This window comes from Manduca sexta, chromosome 21 (genome assembly GCF_014839805.1).
Source record: "Manduca sexta isolate Smith_Timp_Sample1 chromosome 21, JHU_Msex_v1.0, whole genome shotgun sequence".
NCBI classification, from domain to species: domain Eukaryota; kingdom Metazoa; phylum Arthropoda; class Insecta; order Lepidoptera; family Sphingidae; genus Manduca; species Manduca sexta.
Genome location: NC_051135.1, coordinates 6172813 through 6195848, shown reverse-complemented (window position 1 = coordinate 6195848; position 23036 = coordinate 6172813). Strand labels below are relative to the sequence as shown.

The following is a 23036-nucleotide window of genomic DNA, read 5'->3' as shown; positions in this document are numbered from 1 at the left end:
GAGTTTACCTTGTCCATCGTGTATCTCTCTGGCAACCAGCCGCTTCCTGGCACATCTGCTATGAGCCATCAAAACTTTTAGATCGATATAAATAAACTATTGAACTAGTTTGCTAAATTCATTTGATGTGTTGCTTTGAAATTGTTGGCATTTTAGAACTCTTTGAAAATGTTGAATTAGTTGGGTATAAAAATGAAAAACATATTGACCTAAACATTACAATATTAGATAAGTACATATAATTTTGTATGAGCAGATAAAGATACGATTAAAAGTATCTACGGCATATAAATGTGAACGGATAAACATAAATTATTTTTGGTACAATGTTTATCCTATTCTGAAAAAATATCTTGGTGAGGGAGTCATAAAGTAAAAGTTGCAAAGAAACTTTGTTTAAGAGGGTTGCGACGTAACATTAATGCAAATATTGCGCGATGTTTTCGATGTTTGTTTATTTTGATTATCGATCTTTGTTTGTTGTTTGTACTAAATCAGAAGTAGGCAAGTAATTTGATTGATTTGTTTAAAGTAACATAAATCGCTACCAATTTTCGTAATTAGGCTTATGTTACCAAAGTTTGTCGTTAGCCAAATATTTTGATTGTTAGTAACTTTGATAATTAAGTATTTTGTATAAATATTTCATTACTATATATTTCCTCTATTTGGTACATTACCTGAGTACTTAAATGTTTACAAAGGTAATAAGTGTAAGACGTTTCTATTTCATATTACTCTCATGTTAAATACTTATTTGGCTATATTTAAATACGGTAATGTACGAGTATATTAATAAAGTATTCCAAATGATAATACATGAGTACGTTTCTTATAAAGCAACGTAACCTAATCTGGTCGTATGTAGATAGAGGATAGGAAATGAGAAAATGTAACAGCTGTCTGCGAGAATCGAGGGTTGTGATAGTCCAATAGTGATTGTATGGAAATGTGATCATGCTCAAAAGGCGATTTCACACTCGTTGATTTTTACTGAGCCTCTGGCATGTTAGTCTTCTTACGTAACTTGTAAGGAGTCCAGTTAGGTGTAAATTCGTACCGCCCACTTAGGTTATTAATGTTATTTACGATATAGAATAGGTACTGGGCAAATCTCCTGGCACTGCGAAATTAATTTCTTATTGCTTTATTACATTATAGGCTTTTGCTTGGGATTATCTACTTGACGACTATTAACAAGGGATCAAGTTCGGAGGTAACTTATCGCCAACTTGTATGGCTCATCTTGCCACTTGAGTATTACAAATTAAATTATTATTTTGTTGTATCTTTAGGAATCGAATTTTGCGTTACATTTAAAAGATTATGAACCTTATTTTAAGTGACAGAATATCTACTGTTGTGAAGCCTTAATAAGAGATGAATGAAAGATAGGTTTGTTCTTTTTGCATTAATTATTGGTACGATTTTAAAACTGAGTTGATTAGATAGGATTAGTGCCTTTAAGATAAATTAATATTATTTTATAGTAAGATTTGTATTAGCTTAGAAATTCACTGAAATAGTTTACAACTGGTTTATATTCAGTGGGCCTTGTAACGTCTCTGAAAGGAAAACAGTCTTTTTGCAATAACGGACATTCTAATCGAAGGACAGTTTTGATAACTATATGTGAAAATAACGGATTTTTTACTTTCTTACCTAGACGGATAACAAAGCTGTCCTTCGGTTAAAAAGCCCTTAAATGCAAATAGACGGATGTACATACCCCAGTAGGCGGAATAGGAGCTATACTAAAACTTTCAGTAGATCGATTACGCAAATTCTAGCAATAGGTACAAATATAATACCTACTTGTACTGCTGAAGCATATACCTTACATAGGTTGCGTGTCTAGCTAGATGTAATGAATAACAACTGATATCATTGTTAGGGCACCGACGTCGCGCCGTCTCTACCTTCAGATAATATTCAATTCATTATAACTGGATGTCTTCCATCGTCGCTATCTTTCTATTAGACCTTGTATCTTTATTCAGATATGTGCTTTTGTAGGCCATCGTATAGTATTATGTGATGGATTTTATGATTGGCGGCTAAATCGAGTTTCTTTAAATCTTTTTTGGTATGGTAGACACGTCTAAAACCTTAAAAATTTTGAAGATGTTATTAGAAAAAAAAAACAATATCGAGTATATACTTTATTTCGCACATAAACATTACAACAGAATTGACAATAGGAATTATATAGCCTATCCCTGACGGCCACCAACACTACCTATTAAAACTACTTTAAAATATATTTTTGTGACGGTGTTAATGTTTAAGTCCGTTAAAATAAAAATGTGTTCATTGTGAAACATTTAACAATATTTTAGTTTAATTTCACCCATTGTAAATCGAAAAAGGTACCGGCAGCGGCATGTTAATTAGTGTAACCAGAATACGACCCTTCCAACCGTCATCCATTTCCAAATTTTATGTTTTATTTACGTTTTAAACGCAAATGTGATTTGTTCTCGGCATTGGCTTAATGAATAAACTAGGGCGAAATATTATGCGAAACACTTTATTGTTTAAAAAAACATCCGATTTATGTAGGTTTATTTAATTAGTTATACGGTATCAAGATATTTTTATAAAGCTACTCAATAACAACGCTTCGTTCTGACAATAGGGCTCACTTGTCCGATGGAGCTGCAAAGCCCATTCACAGGTTAATAGAAATTAAAGTCCATTGGAAAGAGCTTTTATTGTCGAACTACTTATCGAGGGGCTGCACATTACAAATATTAGACCTGGAAATAAACTTCAACTAATAAATAAAATTGTCGTTCTTGATTTCTAAACAATTTATTTCTTTGAGTTCTTTAATGTACTTTCAATTATATTACGGACTAGTTTTGCTCGCGGCTTCGCCCGCGTGAAGGAGTTTTTCAAAATAGAAAGAATCCTATTACCTTCCCAGAGTCTTCAACTATCTCCATATCAAAATTTATAAATATCCGTTCAGTATATATTGAGAAAATCGATCACATACAGAACGACAGAAAAGGGGACTTTGTTTTATTTTATACTAGCTTCCGCCCGCAGCTTCGCCCGCGTGGATTTCGGACTTCAAAAATGGAGCCGGTCGCGAACGTTCGAGAATGTTCGTTTTACGAAGCTACTCGCTAGGTGATTCGCTAGCCTCTAGGTGCCAAGAAAGCCGCCTGCCTGTGCGTTCGCCACCTTATATATATACAGAAATAATCTTTATAGCATGATTCAGTATTCACGTATGATGGTTTATTATTAGCGTATCTCATGTATAACTTTGGTGTTTCTATATCGATTTCTATGATTATTTTTTATGGAATATTTAATAATGTTAACTTTTTTTAATTAGNGATGACTGAGAGTGTTATAAACGTAAGAGTAGACAAATATAATGAGAAAGCTTCGAACTGCTAAGCTATCGGGAGTTACACGTGTTATTGTGAGTCAACCATAAAAGATAGACATATGCTGTCGTGGGATATATTTTACATAATTTTAAGGAGAACATTTCTGTCATACATGATTTCTGTGTAGCTTTAACCATTAAGGTTGCACACGCGACGGAAGCTTAAAAAATTGAGTAACTTCTCCCGTTTTCCCAACATTTCCCTTCACTGCTCTGCTCCTATTAATTGTAGCGTGATGAAAAGTATACTATTACCAGCACAGGAGTATGACAAATAATTGTACCAAGTTTCGTTAAAATCCTTCGAGTAGTTTTTGTTTCTATAACGGTTATACAGACAGACAGACAGACAGACAGACAGACAAAAATTTTACCAATTGCATTTTTGGCATCAGTATCGATCCCTAATCACCCCCTGATAGTTATTTTGGAAATATATTTCATGTACAGAATTGACCTCTCTACAGATTTATTATAAGTATAGAAGATAGATTTTCAAAAAGGTCAAACGAATGATTTACAGTATTTTGCTGCAATTGTAATTTGATGAGTTCAAACATAATAATCGTAGGATGCAAAGATGTCTATAAGTATTTGAAAATATTTTTTTAAGCATTTAATTCTCATAATTTTTAATTATTGATAAAATTTACTCGGCACTTAGTTCGTTTTGTTGCCACATATCGCTACTTATTCTTATTGTAATCAAACTGAAGCATAATTTAAGAAGCATTACATTAATTTTGATACCCCCAACGTTCTTGATATCTGTAATTGCATCATTAAACATGTGTTACTGATCGCTCAGCTTTTTTTCTATCATCTACAACACAATCAATTACTTTAAACAGAAATGTAAATGAACTAATACAGATGACGGAATATATTTGTAGTTTGTAAATTCACATTTCCGTACATATTTTATGATATTCGAACCGATAAGCTTACGTAGAGTTAAAATAGATTTTAGCGTGAATTATTGGTGTGAATATCCCGCCTTTCCTCGTATGCCAAATTGAGATATATAACTATCGCTATTACAATGCAGATACTAACTTGACATATAGTTTGGGTTGCAGTAGTTCACCAAAACGGATGTGATTTGCATAGCAGTAAATTATTAAGATGTTACAATGGTAGACGCAAACCTTCCGCTTGGTTACAAATTAGGTGAGAACCTAACTGCTTTGTCGGTTTGTTTCGAATACCTAAAATTATTCGCGCGTAACAAACTACACAGTTATTGTCCCTTGATATTTAATTAGATAAATATACATTTAATTAGACCAACCAAGACTGCCTTAGTGGTGTAATTGTATTATGGTATGAATACAAAGTTGAGGTCTCGAGTTGGATACTCGGGTTGGGCAACGTGATATTGGGATTTTCTATTCAGTATCAGCCCTGAGTCTGGGATTTGGGCCTGTTATGGCGATATGCTCAATCCCTGTTATGGGATGCGAATATGCACAGCAGAAAGTTGGTACAACAGTTGTGTCTCTGCCTACCCCTTCGGGATAAAAAGCGTTAGTGTATGTAGCATAACAATCCTTTTTAAAGTTATATAAGGAAGATATTTTAATTGTTCCGACTTCGGTACGCAGATTACCTAACTATAATTACCACTTCCACCGTTTTCGAATTGGGAATGGCTGCAATATTCAAAATAATATTTAAATAACAATTGGAAAATCGTCGACAACTTCGAATCGTGTATTTATTGTTTTAGGAGGTCGTTATATCCAGCCGCTACAATACCGCAGGTTGCAGAAATTTATGAAAGACAATGCAAGTTTTTGTATATTAGGTATCTCCATGCACTGTAAAACATTCATTCATATGCATTTTCTTGTTGTATTGTATTATCCTGTTTTATAATTTACTATGTTATGCATGTTTAAAAGCAGCGTAGCAATTTTATGTGAGTCAATAAACAAATGGATTCTCACAGATACCAGTTTAGATCTATGCCAATCGCCATCTTACATTTTGAGCCACCCGTAGAGATTTATAATTGCCTTTACGACTTATTCCCTAGCAATCGAGACGGACGGTTTATTGAGTTTTACAGTTTCAATTTACTTTGATCTCATTTTATATACAAATAAAGGTTTATAAGGTTCTAAGTGTTATGTGTGCACCCTCGTCATGTCATACACATATTCCTATTATATTGTTTACTTTGTTATCGTAGTTCTTAAGTTGTTTATATACATTATCATTAAGTTTCCCATATCATTTCTCTTGTTTATTTATATTGATATTTAAATGTTACTAAGTATTTCTAATAATCTCGTTAATATATTTAACTCATTAGGATGTCGCCTTATCTCCACCCTAATTATGTTTGTAAATCCCACATTGTCTTAGTATATAAGCCTAGCTCGTAAACATCACATTCATTCTATTCGTAGACTCTATTCCGATCATTTCTATATTTGATAACGATTGTAAATGTATTTCTAATAAAGATTTATTTTGAAATCAAGTTGTCGCTTATTGGCGTAACGAATTTGGCGCAGTCGGTAGTGTTGCAGACATATACGACTCATTAATAACAAGCTATACTTCTAGTCCAATTACTTCATCATGGCAGCCAAGTTCGTCGTGATTCTCGCCGCGTGCGTGGCCCTCTCGCACAGCGCGATGGTGCGCCGCGACGCTCCCGCAGCCGGCAACGCGTTCGAGGATATTGAGAAGCACGCCAAGGAGTTCCAAAAGATCTTTAGCGAGCAATTTAACGCCCTCGTTAACTCTAAAAACACTCAGGACTTCAACAAGGCGCTTAAGGATAGCTCCGACTCTGTGCTGCAGCAACTATCCACCTTCTACTCCAGTCTTCAGGGAGCGATAAGCGACGCTAACGGAAAAGCTAAGGACGCGCTGCAGCAGGCACGCCAGAACGTGGAGAAGACCAGCGAGGAGCTGCGCAAGGCGCATCCTGACGTTGAGAAGGAAGCCAATGCATTCAAGGACAAGCTGCAGGCGGCTGCGCAGACCACGGCCCTGGAATCTCAAAAGTTGGCGAAGGAGGTGGCTTCTATCATAGAGGAGACAAACAAGAAGATGGCCCTCAAGATCAAGCGGGCTTACGACGACTTCGTGAAGCACACCGAAGAGGCGCAAAAGAAACTGCACAAAGCCGTCTCCAAGCAGTGAGAATGCTCCGCGCATGCGCAAATGTCTCCGCATCGCTACCTGCGCTAACTTCACCCTGCACCGCGTATATAATAGAACTCTCTCAGATTTATAAAAAAAACCTCTCTCGTTAGAATAAAGATTGGGCGTTACCGCCTTATGATAACGTCCAACGGTGTTTCACTTACGTTAATTGGTAATAAGTTTTTGATTCATAGTCTTTTGGAAGCTCGAAACAATATTTGTTTCTGATATCCGGAACAGTAATTGCGATGGAAATATTATTTTCAATAGTACGAAATGCTGATAGGGTACTGTATCCTGTATATAATTTCATATGACTGTATACACTTTTCAAAAAAGAGTGTAATAGCCTATTCTGAGGTAGGGTACTTACCTTTTAATATTTCCATTCCCGAGCCTTGTAACTTATGATTTGACGAATCATTGTTGCATTGTACAACACTGCTTATTTCGTTGGTAAGGACTGTTCAAAACAACTGTTTTGTCCCAGTCGTTGAAGTATTGATATTGGCAGGAGTAGATGTGATACAATTTGTCTGCTTTATTTGCTTATTAGGACGCTTAACTCGTATAATGGGCGTGTTGAGGACTCGTAGACCACAAGATTTCTGCAGACACTCTACCGTGTTGCGAAGGCAGTAATAATAATAATAATATCAGCCCTGTATTATATACTTTGCCCACTGCTGAGCACGGGCCTCCTCTACTACTGAGAGGGATTAGGCCTTAGTCCACCACGCTGGCCTAGTGCGGATTGGTAGACTTCACACACCTTCGAAATTCCTATAGAGAACTTCTCAGATGTGCAGGTTTCCTCATGATGTTTTCCTTCACCGTTAAAGCGAACGATAAATTCACAAAGAATACACACATAATTTTTTAGAAAAGTCAGAGGTGTGTGCCCTTTGGATTTGAACCTGCATTGACATTCGTCTGGCAGTCCGTTCCACACCCAACTAGGCTATCGCCGCTTTTGGCAGAAGGCAGTGCGTGTGGTCTAATAAGTTTATTAGACGGATGTACTATCATGTGCCGGCAAGTTTATCGGCACATGATATTGCCCACTTGCATTGGTGGCTAAATAGATGTGCTCTGGTAGGTTAGTGGTATGGAGCGAGGAGTCGGGATGTTGAATGGGAATTGAATACATATGGCAAAGAGTTAAAGGGGCATTTTGGACTAGAGGGAATTCTAAAATATTAGATATTTAGATTGAGATACAACAATATTAGCCAATCATAACCGCCCTATGACTACGCACTGCGAAGGCTTTCATGCCATTAGCACTGAGAAACAGACTCGTTATCCCAGTTTTACTTCGTCCTTAGATAAAAAACGTTTATGAATAAGGGGGTTAGTATATAAGCGTAGCTCGTAAGCATCAAATTCATTATATTCGTAGACTTTATTCCGATCATTTATATATTTTATAACTATGTAAGTCCAATTCTAATAAAGTTATTTTTGTAAATCAAGTCGCTTACTGCGTAATATAAGATTGCACTAAATATTTAATTTAAAAGTAAGCACTAGCGACGCGCCCTGGCGTCGTACGGGTAGCACTAATTATCTATACTTAGATGACTGCTATTCGTTCGATCAATACCAAACTTCACAGTATCACCCGCGGTGCTGAGCTGAAGATCACTTAAAAATTTAATTAACAATCATCCAGCCGTTTTGAAATTCATATGGAACATATATTTACATTTATATATATATAGGAATTTTAATTTATATATGTAGGATCAGGGTAGGTAATATATTTGACTTCCGTAAAATTTCCCTTTCTATTTATTAGTTGATTACTTTATGTAAACCACTGTATACGGCGAGTTTAAAATCTTGATGGATATTAATGAGGTCTTCAAAATTTAATCGAAAAGGTATAATGAAATATGAATAATTATTAATGAAAATATCTATTATAATGTACGCGTAGTTACATAAGTGATTGATGATTTATAAGGTCAGAATTTCAATTAATATGTTTGTGCACGAAAATTGATTTTACGTGGGAAAGTAGGTGATTTCGTTTAAATAAAGTGGATGAGTGGATTACACACTCATTAATCTTCACGTGGACAGATCGTTTCAGTTTGTAAAGTATAGGTAATCATTAACTTGGTACACCTCGCTTATAACAAAGAGGGCTCACCAATCATAGGCAAAGGCGTCTAGAGTAGCCGTATCTTAAATCACTTTGCAATTCAAAAGTTGAAGGCAAGCAAAAATGCGCTCTTTCTAACTTTGTAACTTCTCTAAGTCATATTAAGATATGAAAGCTATAGAAATAAACCAACAATTTATGATAGCTTTACAGAAAACGATGGCAATATTTTTTTTAATAAATTAAAACCAATAAACGTTATCGCATGCAGTAATTGCGTGTATTTATCACTTCCAATCCGGTAAGTCGGTGTGTATCGTACGTTTGGAATCGGAATGTAATCGGCTGCCGGGCGCGCGCCGCGGCACAACAAGGATTTACGAGCGGTGCCAACCATTTCCCACCATGCACTTCGAAAACATTCAAAATTGTTTTTACTATCCTATCGTCGCTGCGCGAGGACTCGTAAGGCGCTAACCAGAATTGAATTTCTGTGAACAATTCTTTTGTCACTGTTTCTGACAACGTTTAAATATGTCTTCAACTTGAATAATTTGTTTCAAACGAATAAGCGTTTCGAAATGCTCTTTTTTGTGGGATGCATGATGCGGGTGCGATTTAATGGCATTGTTATCGCAAAGTTGGCTAAGGAATTTTCGGAATCCAATTTATGCAAACGCAAAGAGCCAAACAGGAGCCAACAAAAAATTAAGCTTCGCTGTGAGCTCGGTCACAGTCTTTGTTCTTCTAATCCCGACTTTCCTTTCAGATAGCGTTCAGTCAGCTCTTAAATTAAGAATTTATTTCAGAACTTCATACTTTTCTGTTCCCCTTTGTATGGCATCACAATAGAAATTATTATCAATTGGAAAACTTTCCATTTCCACAGCTTTCATAAAGGCTTATATTTTATTTCCCACTTTTGGCTTTCTTTTGTTTTATCAAATCGTCTTGTGGTAAAAGCCTGCGTCTGGGCACATCAAGGTAAATATTACATGAAACAAAATATTCTTGGGACCTTTACCGATGGAGCGGTCGTAATCAACTGCTATTAATATAAATTTTCTCTCATACATTAATTATTTAGAAATATTTTTTAAAAGCAGTCCGCAGAACGTTACCTCTTAAAAGGGTTTTCCAATGGAATATTCATGATTACCCCGAGTAACATTAATGGTTGTTTTGAATTCTCTCGTGTAAAAAGAATCAGTGTTGGTGATATGTTTATCTTTAGAATTAACTTCAAATGATGCTGCCAAATACAATACAATTAGCATAACATGCGATAAAACGACTTATATGAATCACATCAAACATGATAAAACGTTTCATTATCTGCCGTCTGCAACATTAGTTAATTTCGCTCAATGTAATAATATAAACAAAAAGACCGGAATGCGGCAACAGCGGGAAAACAGATTTCCGTCGGACAAAGAACTTTTGTCGGAAACTACTCAAGTCGTCCCACAAAGAGATGAATGAGATTGAATTTTAATATTTGTAGAAAATACGGAATTTACTTTAGCGGAAACGCGTTATTTAATTGTTTAATTTACTAACAAATTATAAAAGTTTTTAACCTAAACTTTTAACTTATAAGGTTACAAGTCCAATTAACGTAATTAATTTGCTTAAGGCTAAATAGCAAAGAAGTTTAACTGTCCGTAATTTTATGTGTTCTTTTTGGATCCAAACACAGCAATGCTTGTCGCTTCTATATTATCAAAATCATTATATACAGATGCTAATTCTGCACATATTTGATTTTGGAAAAGACAAAAGTCTGTGTCTTTGTTGATTTAGAATGAACAAAATATATTTTCAACACATTCTTATCTTTCTAGTTGAATTATTTCATTGCGGGTGTAAATACAGTTTAGCATTCTTGAAGATTTGCTTAGTGTTATAAAAATGTATACCTCCATCAAACTAGGTTAAAAGGAGTTGCATGATCGGCACACCATTATCTGATGTAAAATCACATCATATATCTGACATTCAATTACATCGAGACATTATTTTGTAATATTTTAAAATTAAATTTAAGACCACAATAAAGTTAGTGTGCACGTCGCTTTTCTATAATCGTATTGCCTGAGACATGATTTAGTTGTTCAAACATGGCCAGAATCGATATCATTCCACCAACAGATTCCACGATATTGACATTTACATACGTTATGTGTAAAAGCAGTCCGTATTTTAAACTTAAAACACGAGGACCATGGACGAATACGTAAAATATAGCAACACACCGAAACAAATTGTGGTTGTTTGTTTTTGGACACGAATAACGGGCCCGGCCATTTCACTATGGACACTTGTTATACAAAATAACTGTTTTGTGGGGGTTTGAAGTATCCATTTTGAGACTAATTACCTTTATGTTAAAGAGTGTATTGCGGATTGCCACATTGTTTTATCATGTTGGTGTGTTTTTTTGAAGACTGAAAAGTAGAATATATCATATATAACTTTAATTCACTATGATCTAGGACTTAAACATTGTTCCCAAATATTTTTTATTCGTTTCCCACTAATCGTCTTTTTGAGTCCGGCCACTTTAATTCAACAGTATTCATAAATGATAATACAGATAACATTAAACCGAAAATTAAAATCATGTATATATTTAAAAAGATATGTTAATTACACAATTTTTTTTTTCAGTGTGATTGATAGATAGCCTTTGAATAGCCTTTTTTGGCATTATTAAGGACTTTACGCTAGAAGTTCCACAGCGTTATTGACGCCATGGTTCTTTACCACCGGCCCAAAAAAGCTTATAATTTATAAGTATGGCGTAATATTTTAGTAGATTGGTTTACTGTTTGAATGGACGAGTTTGTAAATTAGAAGTTTTCACTTCACAGAAATTAATATCAAAAGCTTTTCATTACATTTCGAGAATATTTAAATGGCTAAGGTAGTTTATTGCAAGTTCTAAATTTTAGTCGAGTAATTTTGTAAATACTGAACCTAATTTGTAAGAAAGAAGAAAACGTATTGTAAAATAAACTAGGTTTTGCTTATGGCTTCACCCACATTTCCAGAAGCCTTACTGTAAAGTTTTTCAGGGTAGATAGTAGTGTCGATCTCGTCTATTTGTGTGTAAATTATTATCAAATCAGCCCGGTATTAGGTGTTCACTTGTAACAAACCTATTAAAAAGTGTTCACAAGAATAACTTTTTCACAAATAAGGTAAAAGTAACTTCGATAAAATCAAACTCGCAAAAAAATTATAGAAACGAACCTAAAAACTATTGTAAAATGTATGTGTCAATGGGCCATTTGAATATTAAATATAATCTTGTTACATTTTTGTTTGTAACAGAAGACCGGCTTCGTGCAAGTGACGTACAAGTGGATGAAACAATAACAAAGCTGTCACTTGCTGTTGTTATCTACAACTACGACTCCGTCCAGGTTTTTTCGATCCATACATGTTGTAGACAAAACTCACAAGTGTGGCTTCATCACAATTTATTTAGTAAAAAGAATAAGTACTTACAATTGTTTTTTTATAGTTGAAAGAATCTTCTAAAAGAAAATTTTAATATTATAGGTCTATAAAATGATAAATCTAACGACTTTTACATCTTTTTCAAAAACTGGTCAATTTTTTTCTATACTTACTGAACTCTGTGCCGTCATACTTCCTACCGCTGTCTGTCGAGATTCGTCAGGCAGGACCGGATAAACATTGTTATTCTTTCACACACTTGCACGTCACTTGCACGAAGCCGGTCTTCTGCTAAAAACAAAAATGTAATAAGATTATGTTTGATATTCAAATGGCCTCATTGCCATATTAATTTTACAATAGTCATTCCTGGGTTCGTTTTTATAAATTTTTGCGAGTTTAGTTTTATCGAAGTTACATTTATCTTATTTCTGACAAAGTTATTAATGTGAAAAGTTTTAAACATGCCTCTTAATTAATCTATTGCGTGTATGTGTACGTACAAAAGGTTTAGCTATGATAAAACATTCACTGTTCCTCGTGATTAAATGAAGAACATCTTCCCCTAAATCAATACGCTAAATAGAATCAAAGCACGCTATCTCCTAGAAGTCTATGTGTCATATAAATATGCGAGTAGGTACTAGTGTCTGTACAAATCTAGCCGCATTGAATCACATAGTTTACGAGGACGTGAACCGTCGAGCCACTTGGGCTGAATTTAATCCGCAGCGGTTAAAGTTCCCTTCAGAAACAATAACAATTCGTTCAGCGATATAATGTGACCGCACAGTTTTCCCCTGGAGAAAGTTTTAAGTGCAAAAGGCCTCACAAGTTTATGTATTGAATTAATCTAGGAACTCTCGTAATGTAAAAGTTGTAATTTGATTTGCAACGGCACCCACTAGCAACCATTGTTTTCATTTACCTACAGTAAAACGGCTTTTTGTTTCTCGTTTAAACAAGTTACGAGTTTGTGAGTTATGAATAAGTGAATGCCTTTTCATTACAGTGCTCTATCTACTCGGTTTACTTGCTAACATTTTTAGCGTTCCGTGGGTAATCGGCGAATCCATTCCCTTTGTCTGTCGTCTGTCTGACTATTAAAACGCTACAACGACCGTCCTCAGAAACGATTTCTGCCATTAAATTGGAATTGAATACAGTTTTATTGGATACTGGTCTGAGGAACCATAAGCTTTTAAATTGAATTTATACTAAACAGATGAACTAGTGCAAGCGTGTTATCGTGAAACAGTCTTGTATACTTACATGGTTTAAGACAACGTTCCATACACGTTTGTAGTTAAATTGTATTCTTCATGTAACAAAATTAAGAGACGAGCAAAGCCTAAGAACTAGTAATAAACAAAATTCACCTTTAAACAAAATAATGTGTTTATCGTATGTTACAATATGTCGGCATAACATTATGTAGGCTACACTTAGAGGCCGTGATATTCTCGATAAGGAACCCTTGCCGATGAAACTTTACTCGTGTCGGGCAAGTTTTTTATTGTTGTTGAGAACATTGAAACACGACACTGACTTCACCCCTCGTCTACCGTATTTGTTTGCATGTAATTTCATAAAATTAGCTTTGATTAACACAAATGCTATTTACTAGATGTATTTCTTTAATTTTATACTCCATAGGTTTATTTAGAAGTGTATTTTGTTATAATGATTATATACGTATGTGCTGTTTTAATTGCAAATGTATCAGGTATACGAGTATTTATATAGACCAAACGAGTGGTTCATTCATGGTGAGGAGGCATCGTCATTAAACACACGTGCAATGTAAAACTTATCAGTACGTAGTATTATTTTGTAGTACTATCATATACACAATGTATGTTGACGAATCATCACACACACAGACAAACACTCACACCTTTTATTTACGAAGCGGCAAACAGAGGCGTAACAGGTGCACCCACTTTCCGCGGTGTGTATTTCTTCTCACGGGGCGAGTCTATCGCCATACCGAGCACAAATTCTATACTCCAGGCTGATACAGAGTAAAAAAATATCACTTGTCAAGATCGAGTTCTTGTTATCTAATAATTGTATTAGTTCCACATTCCCCAAATAAAATTCTATTGAATAGAATTTGAAGAAACAATAAATAATTCACGTGAAAATATAAATGTAATTTTTATTTCTCTGTTGGTTAAAATAGTGTTATACGAGTAAACGGAAACTCGATTTAAATCAACAATGGTTGTAATCTATTGGTGGGAAGTGTTTATTTATTATTTTGCCAATGTAGGTCATAGTTATAATAGCGGGAGTCCGATAGGTCGTCGCAGAGCGGAGCCTTTGGAAATATCAATCTCGTATAAGTGCTGTGCAGACATATGTATGTTACGGCAATACGTTTCCTACACGATTGCTCGGTTTGTGCTAGAATAACGAAGGGAAAATATTGATAACTAGTTGCAAATGTTATGGGGAAAGTAAATGTTTTCTTAATGTACATCTTATTTTTACTAACATTACGTTTATGCAATAATTTATAAAAATATTTGTATATTAGAAGTAAACGTAGTAACAACTGAACGGATTTGGATGATATTTGGCACACAGGTAAACCATGTCCTGGATTAACACGTAGGCTTATTATTACGATAATTTGGTAAATAATGGATTTTTAAATAGACAACACTGATGTCGTACAGTGTTTAGCACCTTTGTAGAGAGTCTTTCACGCGGGCGAAATCGCAAGCATCACCTAGTATATTTACGATAACATTAATTAATGTTGTCGTTTTCATTAAGATCTTTTCCGAAATAATTGCAACACAAATTTGATCTTAGACCAGTAGATTCTTGACATAGAAATGTAGGAAATCAAAGACGGTGGAAGGTGGAGATTTTTATTAATGACTTTAGATAAGAAACATTATATCGACATAGTATAAGACTGTACAACTTTCTAAAATAATAACCGTTTAATGTTAACAGTGATTAAAAACTTTTGTAATTTGCGGGTATAGTTGGTATTTGCTAACCTTGGAAATTCCTGGTTATTTAGTAGATTAACAGATTCCCTATCACGTTCGGGACCTAAGTACACATCTATTTAAACTTTAATGTAGTTTGTATCAATCTAGTCTCGTGTCCACTCAACATCAGTGGTGTACCAATTTGTGGTTGTTGTGAGATGTATAAACCTAAAGTACCTATATTAATATTGAGTATGGATATTTATAGATGATTGTCTATGTTGTTGGTTATTTTATAATACTTTTTCAAATAAATCCCAGTATTGGTCCAAGATTGGCCAAAAACGTTGGAATGATAGTCTTCAAGATGGAAGATGATAATATATAAACGAGTGTAAAGCAAATGAAACAAAATATTGTGCAGGAAAATAGCTATTGGCGCCCACCAAATAATACCAGTTAGAACTAAAACTACTCTCTGCTGTTATTGTAATAATTATAATTCTGACTTAGTTAAATATTAAATTACATAAATAAATGAAACTATAAAAATAAATAACTGTTTGTTTGTGTATAAAGAATCCAAGGTTTTTAGATCACGTTCCCTATTTATAAAAGTTTCATTTAACAACATTCTTTTAAATGAATCTTTCAAATAAATTATTTTACGGCACTAAATGAATATTTTTTTGATGATGTCTCATGCATTCAACGGTTATTTATGACGGCGTATTTACGGCTGCGTATTTTTAAGCCTAGAACTAAAACTAAAATGAGGTGTCTCTTCAAGGTTTTGTTGCATTTGAGTTTGTAAATTGGTAATGAATCAAAGAACCAAAAATGCGCGTCGTTCTCAAAATACAATGGAAAAATCATGTTTTTCTTGTGCCTATGCCAACGTATATTTCGAACACATTAGGGAATCGCGGTATTATAGTAACCTAGCTTTTTATCATAGTTTCGGCAGTGTTAATCCTTTTCATCTTTTCTAAAATAAAACCTATATTATCTAAAAAGTCCTTTGTCATAGAACACGTGTTTAGATTACCGTAACGTCAAACGTGCGAACAACCTTCGAAAATGTTTTATATGAAAATCACAGACATCCACTTGTTTTTAATTTGCATGTAGAGATCTATATATTCACTGAAAAAGTTGTTTGTTTCTTCTTTGCGTATTGTGTTATCGAGCTGCAGTCACGTCTGCGTTGTTTGCGAGTGAGCTACGTTTGTGTTTGATTTCGATTTGAAGCATTAATACGAGTTTGACAATATTTGGTATGTTCACAATAATTATTATTCGTTGCTTATAATTATAATTATGTAATAAGTGTGTAGATATATTTCCCATTATTAACATTTTACTAAATGGGATTATTTTGCTTTTTGTTATCTTCCGCAGCGATTTCTTTTATGTATACAGAAAATGAGTCAAAGCCTATATAATTAAGAAATACCAGTAGAGTCGATAGGTGCGCAGTCTAAATGTTACAAAGATCTTGAAAATGTTTAAATCTGAATGAACTGAAAATCCTATAATCTTCTACTGGCTCCATAGGAACTTTACCTTTGAAAGAACTCCTCGATCCTTGCTGATCGCGTTGGTTCAAGAATGCTGAACGGTCCGGGGTTATAAGAGATTTTCTAATTCTATAACAATGGTATATTCAAAGGGAGGAACACAGGTTGAGCAACTGTAGAATGGGAGGAACTGAACGTTGGAACAGTACTCTTATTTATAGTTATTTAGTTCCCTTCTCTATAACTAGCCACTAGCTATTTCTCTCTCTATTTCTCCCTTTAATGTCCACATTCACTTGACATTTGATAGATAATAGGAAGGCTTTATCCGTTTTATTTTTATAGGTAGAACTAATCAAAGAATATAATTTTATTTAAACTACAAATGCTTAATGCCGAAGCGCATTAAAATAGCTTTTTTAAGAGACATAAAACTAGAAACCACAATCTTAAATAACAACTTAACAACCTTATATTATTAAAGAACTGTAAGTAATCAATGGAAAATGATAATAAATATTTTTATTATTTGAAACTATATACCAGTTTTTGAAACACTTAATAAAATGTCTCAAATAGTTAAAAATGATACAGCGTCTTGGAATGAAAACCGTAAAACTTTCTTGTAATATATGACGTTCTTCGGTAAAGTGGATAAACGACTATTGTCGAAAACATTTTACTATTTACAACTGAGTTGATGCTTAATGTTTCTTAGTGAAATTGGCATACCATTACGAGTTATTAGTGGGACAGTTTTACGAAAAATCTTGTTTTTAAATTGTATGCACTATTTTATTTAATATATATCTACTATTATGTTATCTGTATTAGTTTGGGTGGTGTTTGTTTGTAGGTAGCGGCAATAGCCTAGGTGGTTGTGGAACGGACTGCTGAGACGAATGTCCGCAGGTTCAAATCCCAAGGGCACAAACTTCTGACTTTTCTAAAAAAATATGTGTGTATTCTTTGTGAATTATCGCTTGCTTTAACGGTGAAGAAAAACATCGTGAGGAAACACGCATAGAAATTCTCTAATAGGAATTTTCGAGGGTGTGCGAAGTCTACCAACCCGCACCAGGCCAGCGTGGTGGACCAAGGCCTATTCCCTCTCAGTAGTAGAGGAGGCCCGTGCCCAACAGTGGGACAGTATATAATACAGGACTAATATTATTGTTTGTAGGTAGTCGTGTTGCTTGTCATCGGACAAGTAGCTTGCTCGTAATTTCAGTAATTAGTATTAATGAAATGACGCTGACTTACAATACAATAAGTTCTTATTGAAATACGAATTATAATTGTAATTAAGTGACATATGTCTAATCGATGCATAGTGCGCGAGTGACATCAAATAGAATAATAACGGAAAGTCACGAAAGAACCGATTGGTACAATTTGATCTCTCAATTGGATATCGATTGTAATTGACTTTCTGGTAGATAATTTACTTCAGCTTTACTAATTACTTCGAACTAAAAAGGAATTGTTAAAATATTGTTATATATATATATATATATATATATATATATATATATATATATATATATATATATATATATATATATATATATATATAATATGTAATTCCATTGTCTTTAAAGGGTGACGGCAGAGTTTCTATCAGTGTGTTAAACTTTCAGATTGGTTAAAGATCTAGAAATAAATAAATATTTAGGCAAAAAATATTTTTTTATTCAGATTACATAATATGAAAATGAAATACCATTTATGGATTGTCGTGGCCATGTGAAGACATTAACCAAATGCGGCAGAGAACCCTTAAAATAACTCGCGATATATCGAATTTCAAGCGGACCTTTACCGCAATGTTGGCATTTCATCCTGTAAAATAAACAACCAACTCAGTTCAGCACATGTTCCAGAATATAAAATCAATAAAAATAATATTTTTATACGTAACCAAGTGCTATGATCAGTTTAATTAACACAAAATATTTTACATAGAATTTGGTTTCATTCTAACCAGCCAGTAAGCAAGGCAGCTTTCCGAATTAAAGTGCTCGAATTTAACATCGCACGGCCGCGCTCATAAATTATTTTCAGTTAAGATTAATCAGTCACCCTTACACTATAGGGCTCGTTTTATTTGAAAGCACATTTCTTTGATAAATCAATGTTGGGCCATAACCATAGTACCTACATAATGATGTACTTGCATGTAACCAAATTTATTACGTTATGTACTCACTGATAAAGCGGGCAATGCGGTTTCATCGTTAATTGGATATCACGAATGTTTGTTCGTACAAACTCAACGTGCAGAATCTATTTTGGTGGCCACTGAAATAACGTAGCAACTTTGGCCATGCTATCAGTGACTCCGTGTGTGATCAGACGTTAATCACTCTTGTGCATCTCTGTTTAAAGAAGTGTAAATTGTGTTTATAGCACGCATGTGAGTTTAGGTTTACTATTGTTAACGATGTTTATTACTAACGGCTTGTTTAATGATGTTATTAACGATTATAATATAGAATGAAACATTTTCATTTGTTTATGTTTATAGGTAAACTTCGTTCACATTTCTGCTTATAGGTCAGTTACAAAACATTGTGTTTGAACATCACCTTACTCATTGAGTACTTTGTTACTGTTTTTGACGTAAATTCACGTCATGATAATCTCATTTTGTTCAACATTTACAGGAAAATTCGGTCCTTCGTCCCACGCACACTAAAATAAATATGTTTGTTCTTATTTATTCCAAAATAATATAAATTTCGTAATAGCAACGTAATTAAGTTTTATTTATAAATATATTTATATATGTTCCACAATATATGCTATAAGACTGAGCTAATATTAATAAAAAAACTAACCCGACGGCATGTTGGCGGTATTAAATGTGAGAAATTATTTTTACATGACCTCTTTTCGCGGTTCTTTTTTTGAAATTCTAAAAGAATGCTCTCATGTGAAGGGCCTTTAGCAAAATTGTGACAAGGTGCCGGTTGCATACGTCAGTCTTGTCCGCCACAAGCAAAGTAATAACAGTCGGTGCTAATGGATTGTGCTCTGTAGGCGTCTAGACCTTAGCCTGTACATTATTATACACTTCTATTCTTTTGTTACCACTGCTTTATAGGTAAAGTACTTTGAAGGGTTGAGTGATCAGGTGATTGATATGACCATCGTGCCCTCTTTCAGAGAGGTTAAATATCAATGTATATGCGTGATATTAGTTATAAAAAATAAAAATATATTGATGTAATATTAGTTATAATACTGATGTAAAATTAACGTTAAGAAGTAATTGCTATCCCTCAAATGAAATGAACCGAAACGTAATATGCAAATATTTGCCTAATGAGATACCAGCGTGTATCATTAGCAAAAACTTAGCTTCTGGTTACGAGCGTTAACAAAATATAAACCGTCTCTCACGGCGCCAACTTATTAAACCACCTAAATAATATTTAACTAACTGTTTTAAGCGGTAGGTCTGTCTGTACGGGCTTTTGACAAGGGAACGTAATAAAAATGTTTGTATTTTGTAGCAGCTATTCAGTTTAAGGACACTATTGCTGTGTCGGACGGTATCGGGTAATCGAAACACGTTACACAAGTACCTATTAAAATTCACATTGAATTAGGTTTTCCAATGGTACAGTTCAGTTCGTAAGCACTTGACTCACGACACAATACAACAGTGACAAAGAACCCCTAACGAGCCCGAATTTATCGTGAACTTTCCACTAATACCGTCATTAAACAACCCTTTGTTTTCGTCTTTGATAAAAACGCCTCGAACCACCTCAGAGTTCGTAATTTTTATCTTTCGCTGCTTGAATAGTCACCTTGAGAACAAAAGAAAATACTTTTCGGCGGCAACAGCTGTCATCTGTGGCGCTTTTTTCAACAAGCCTACTTACATAATGTTACAAAATCGACGTAAAACGTGTGTACAGTTAGCGAATAAAACTAATCTTATTTTCTGCTGTGATGTAGCGCATTAACATGTTGTTTATTTTCTTTTAAAGCTGTACATGTGCTCTTTCACCGAAGTTTTATTTTAACGTATAGGTATCTATATTGTTACGTAAAAAAGGAAGTGCCTAGTACTTAATAGTACAATTTTAAATAATTGTGTCTGCATAGCGCAGTGCAAACAATTTGTAAAATGGACTATCTGGGTATTATAGCTCTAAATTATGTTGTACTCTGCAAAATCCGACAGCTTTTGTTCCCGGCAGAGTGCATACAATTGAATTATTTAAGGGATCACGACGTTAAATTGCCTAGCTGTAGAGAATTTGCCATAAGGGGGCTTAAATGAAGTCGCCTAATTTGCGATGTACCGTCTCGAAAGCAGTACTGGTGACGTCATAATTTTATGTAAATAAGACATTTGCCTCCATACTGTACGATATCAGCCGCATATTGATATGAACATATTAGCATGTACAATTATGATACATCTTTGGTGCGATATGAATATAGGTCACATTAATGTTTAATCATCATACGAATTCATAAGCCCGATAATTAAATAAAATGTTTGTTATTAGTCCTTGACGTGTAATCAAGCCTCTTGAGCGGGTAGGTCGTCAGCGGTTACAACTCAAACCTTTTTATATGAAAATATCAAGTGTACGTAACTGCGGGCTTATAATAAAGTTGCTTGGATATACATGTATTTCTCGGGAGAGAGCGTTAGGAATACACGAAGGGTTCTCCCTGCGGTCAAACTTTCGACTTAACTCTTCAAACTCATTGATAGACATTTTCCGCATATTCTCGTAAACAAGACTGACAAGTGTCGTCCGCAACGATACGATACTAAACATATAATGTAGTATTATCTGCGGTTACTACACGTATATAGTATGGTTAATAGTAAATTCTATAGTCTGTAGGGAATCGGCCGCTTACATATTAACATCTAAGTCCTTTGTAACTTTTATCACGTAATTGCTAAGTTATGAGGATTCAAGTTAGTTGGATAGTTTCTTGGGATGATAGAGAAAGGCTATGAGGGCCTTTGTCATAGAAAGTATTAGGTTAGCTTAAGATTTAATGCTTTTTATAATTTAATATTTGAATCCATCAAGAATTTTCTTTCAAGAACGAATAAAAATTGTATGTATTTCATAATATTATTTCATAATAGAATTCTTATTTCAAGTTTACTTGACATATAATTTGTTACAAATGAACTGAGTAAGTGAATTGATGATAAAGCTTTGTCTATTTCAAACAGCTGTATTGTTCTAGCTTGAGGAGCAATATTGCCGGTGTAATTAAAAGACGTAATTTAAGTCTGAATCGTCTCATTCTTTTATTGGCAGAATATTTAGGCTACGACTCTTGAAGTTTTGTTTTGTTGGATTTTAAGGACCTGGAGTGAAAATTATTTTCAATTCAGAAAGAATATGTCTGAGTTGACTGGAATTTTAAACTGTATATAATGAGGATACCTATCATATAGGATTTAAGGTCAGCGAAGTGTAGGTGCGCTGGTTACGTCTCTGTCTAACCATTTGAGGATAAAAGCTTGAGTTTGTTTGATTTATAATGTAATGTCAACAGAAGGTGACGAGTGTATGTCAAAGCTATGTAGCGCATTTTAATTCTAAATTCTGGATAGCCATCCTATTTCGTGGGCGATGTAGCGCTTACCACCTGGCGAACGAAACGCTCATTATTCAGGTGTTTAAAAAAAATGGAAATAGAAGAGGTCAATTTTGGAATTAGAAAGAAAAATGACAGGAATTTGTTGTTTCGTGAGGCGGAGTCATGCAGAATGGGATATGTCGTATCTTCGTCACGATGATAGGAATATGGGGTTAGAAGTAGAAGTAGGGCCAAGCATGTATTTCTGTCGCTCAAAATATTCGTTTTTCGACAATATATTTTTTATTTAAAAAACCTAAATTCACAAATGACGTTGCAACGAATCGATATTTTCTATGGATATAGAAATGTAGAAAAAAATTGCTTGCTTAACTTATTTCTTTCGGGATGCACGGAATATTTGTGCCTACTTAAACTTAATTGAATTTAATTTGGCTTGTTATAAATTTATTATAGGTATGTAAAGATATAAAAACTTTAATACCATTATACCTAATCATCTAACATCCGCGTAAACATACAATGAAATCATTAAGGATACTCTCATCATTAATGAGGGTATTCCTTTCGACGAATTTCTTGTCCCTAATTTACAAATTAATCACATTCCCTGCAACACTCTAAGTCAGCATCATTTCAACTAATACAAGTACACACTATACACAACCAGTTTTACTTATGAAAAATTCGTTAAGCTATGCTTAGTTGAAACACAAATTTATTCGATCAGCTCTAAGTCAAAAGCCCGCCGTCTTGCTTCTTAATAAGGTTTAAACTAGGAAACTGGTGATGTTTTTGACAGCTATTTAAGCAATTTTTAACCAACT

The 23036-nt window shown here is 34.2% G+C and overlaps 2 protein-coding genes and 1 pseudogene across 2 annotated transcripts in view; 2 read left to right on the top strand and 1 right to left on the bottom strand.

Annotated features, from left to right (window-relative positions):
- Nucleotides 1–5797: 5797 nt before the first annotated feature.
- LOC115453484 (apolipophorin-3-like) lies at nt 5798–6714 on the top strand. The gene has a single exon (XM_030182180.2). The coding sequence runs from the start codon at nt 5996–5998 to the stop codon at nt 6563–6565; it is 570 nt and encodes a 189-aa protein (XP_030038040.2). The 5' UTR covers nt 5798–5995; the 3' UTR covers nt 6566–6714.
- Nucleotides 6715–6918: 204 nt separating this feature from the next.
- Nucleotides 6919–9075, bottom strand: LOC115453481 (annotated as a pseudogene).
- Nucleotides 9076–18944: 9869 nt separating this feature from the next.
- The window catches only part of LOC115444581 (facilitated trehalose transporter Tret1), a 30220-nt gene continuing 26128 nt past the window's right edge, over nt 18945–23036 (top strand). The window contains exon 1 of the mRNA XM_037440988.1: nt 18945–19030. The gene's annotated coding sequence lies outside the window, so the exon portion shown is untranslated. The remainder of the gene's footprint in view (nt 19031–23036) is intronic.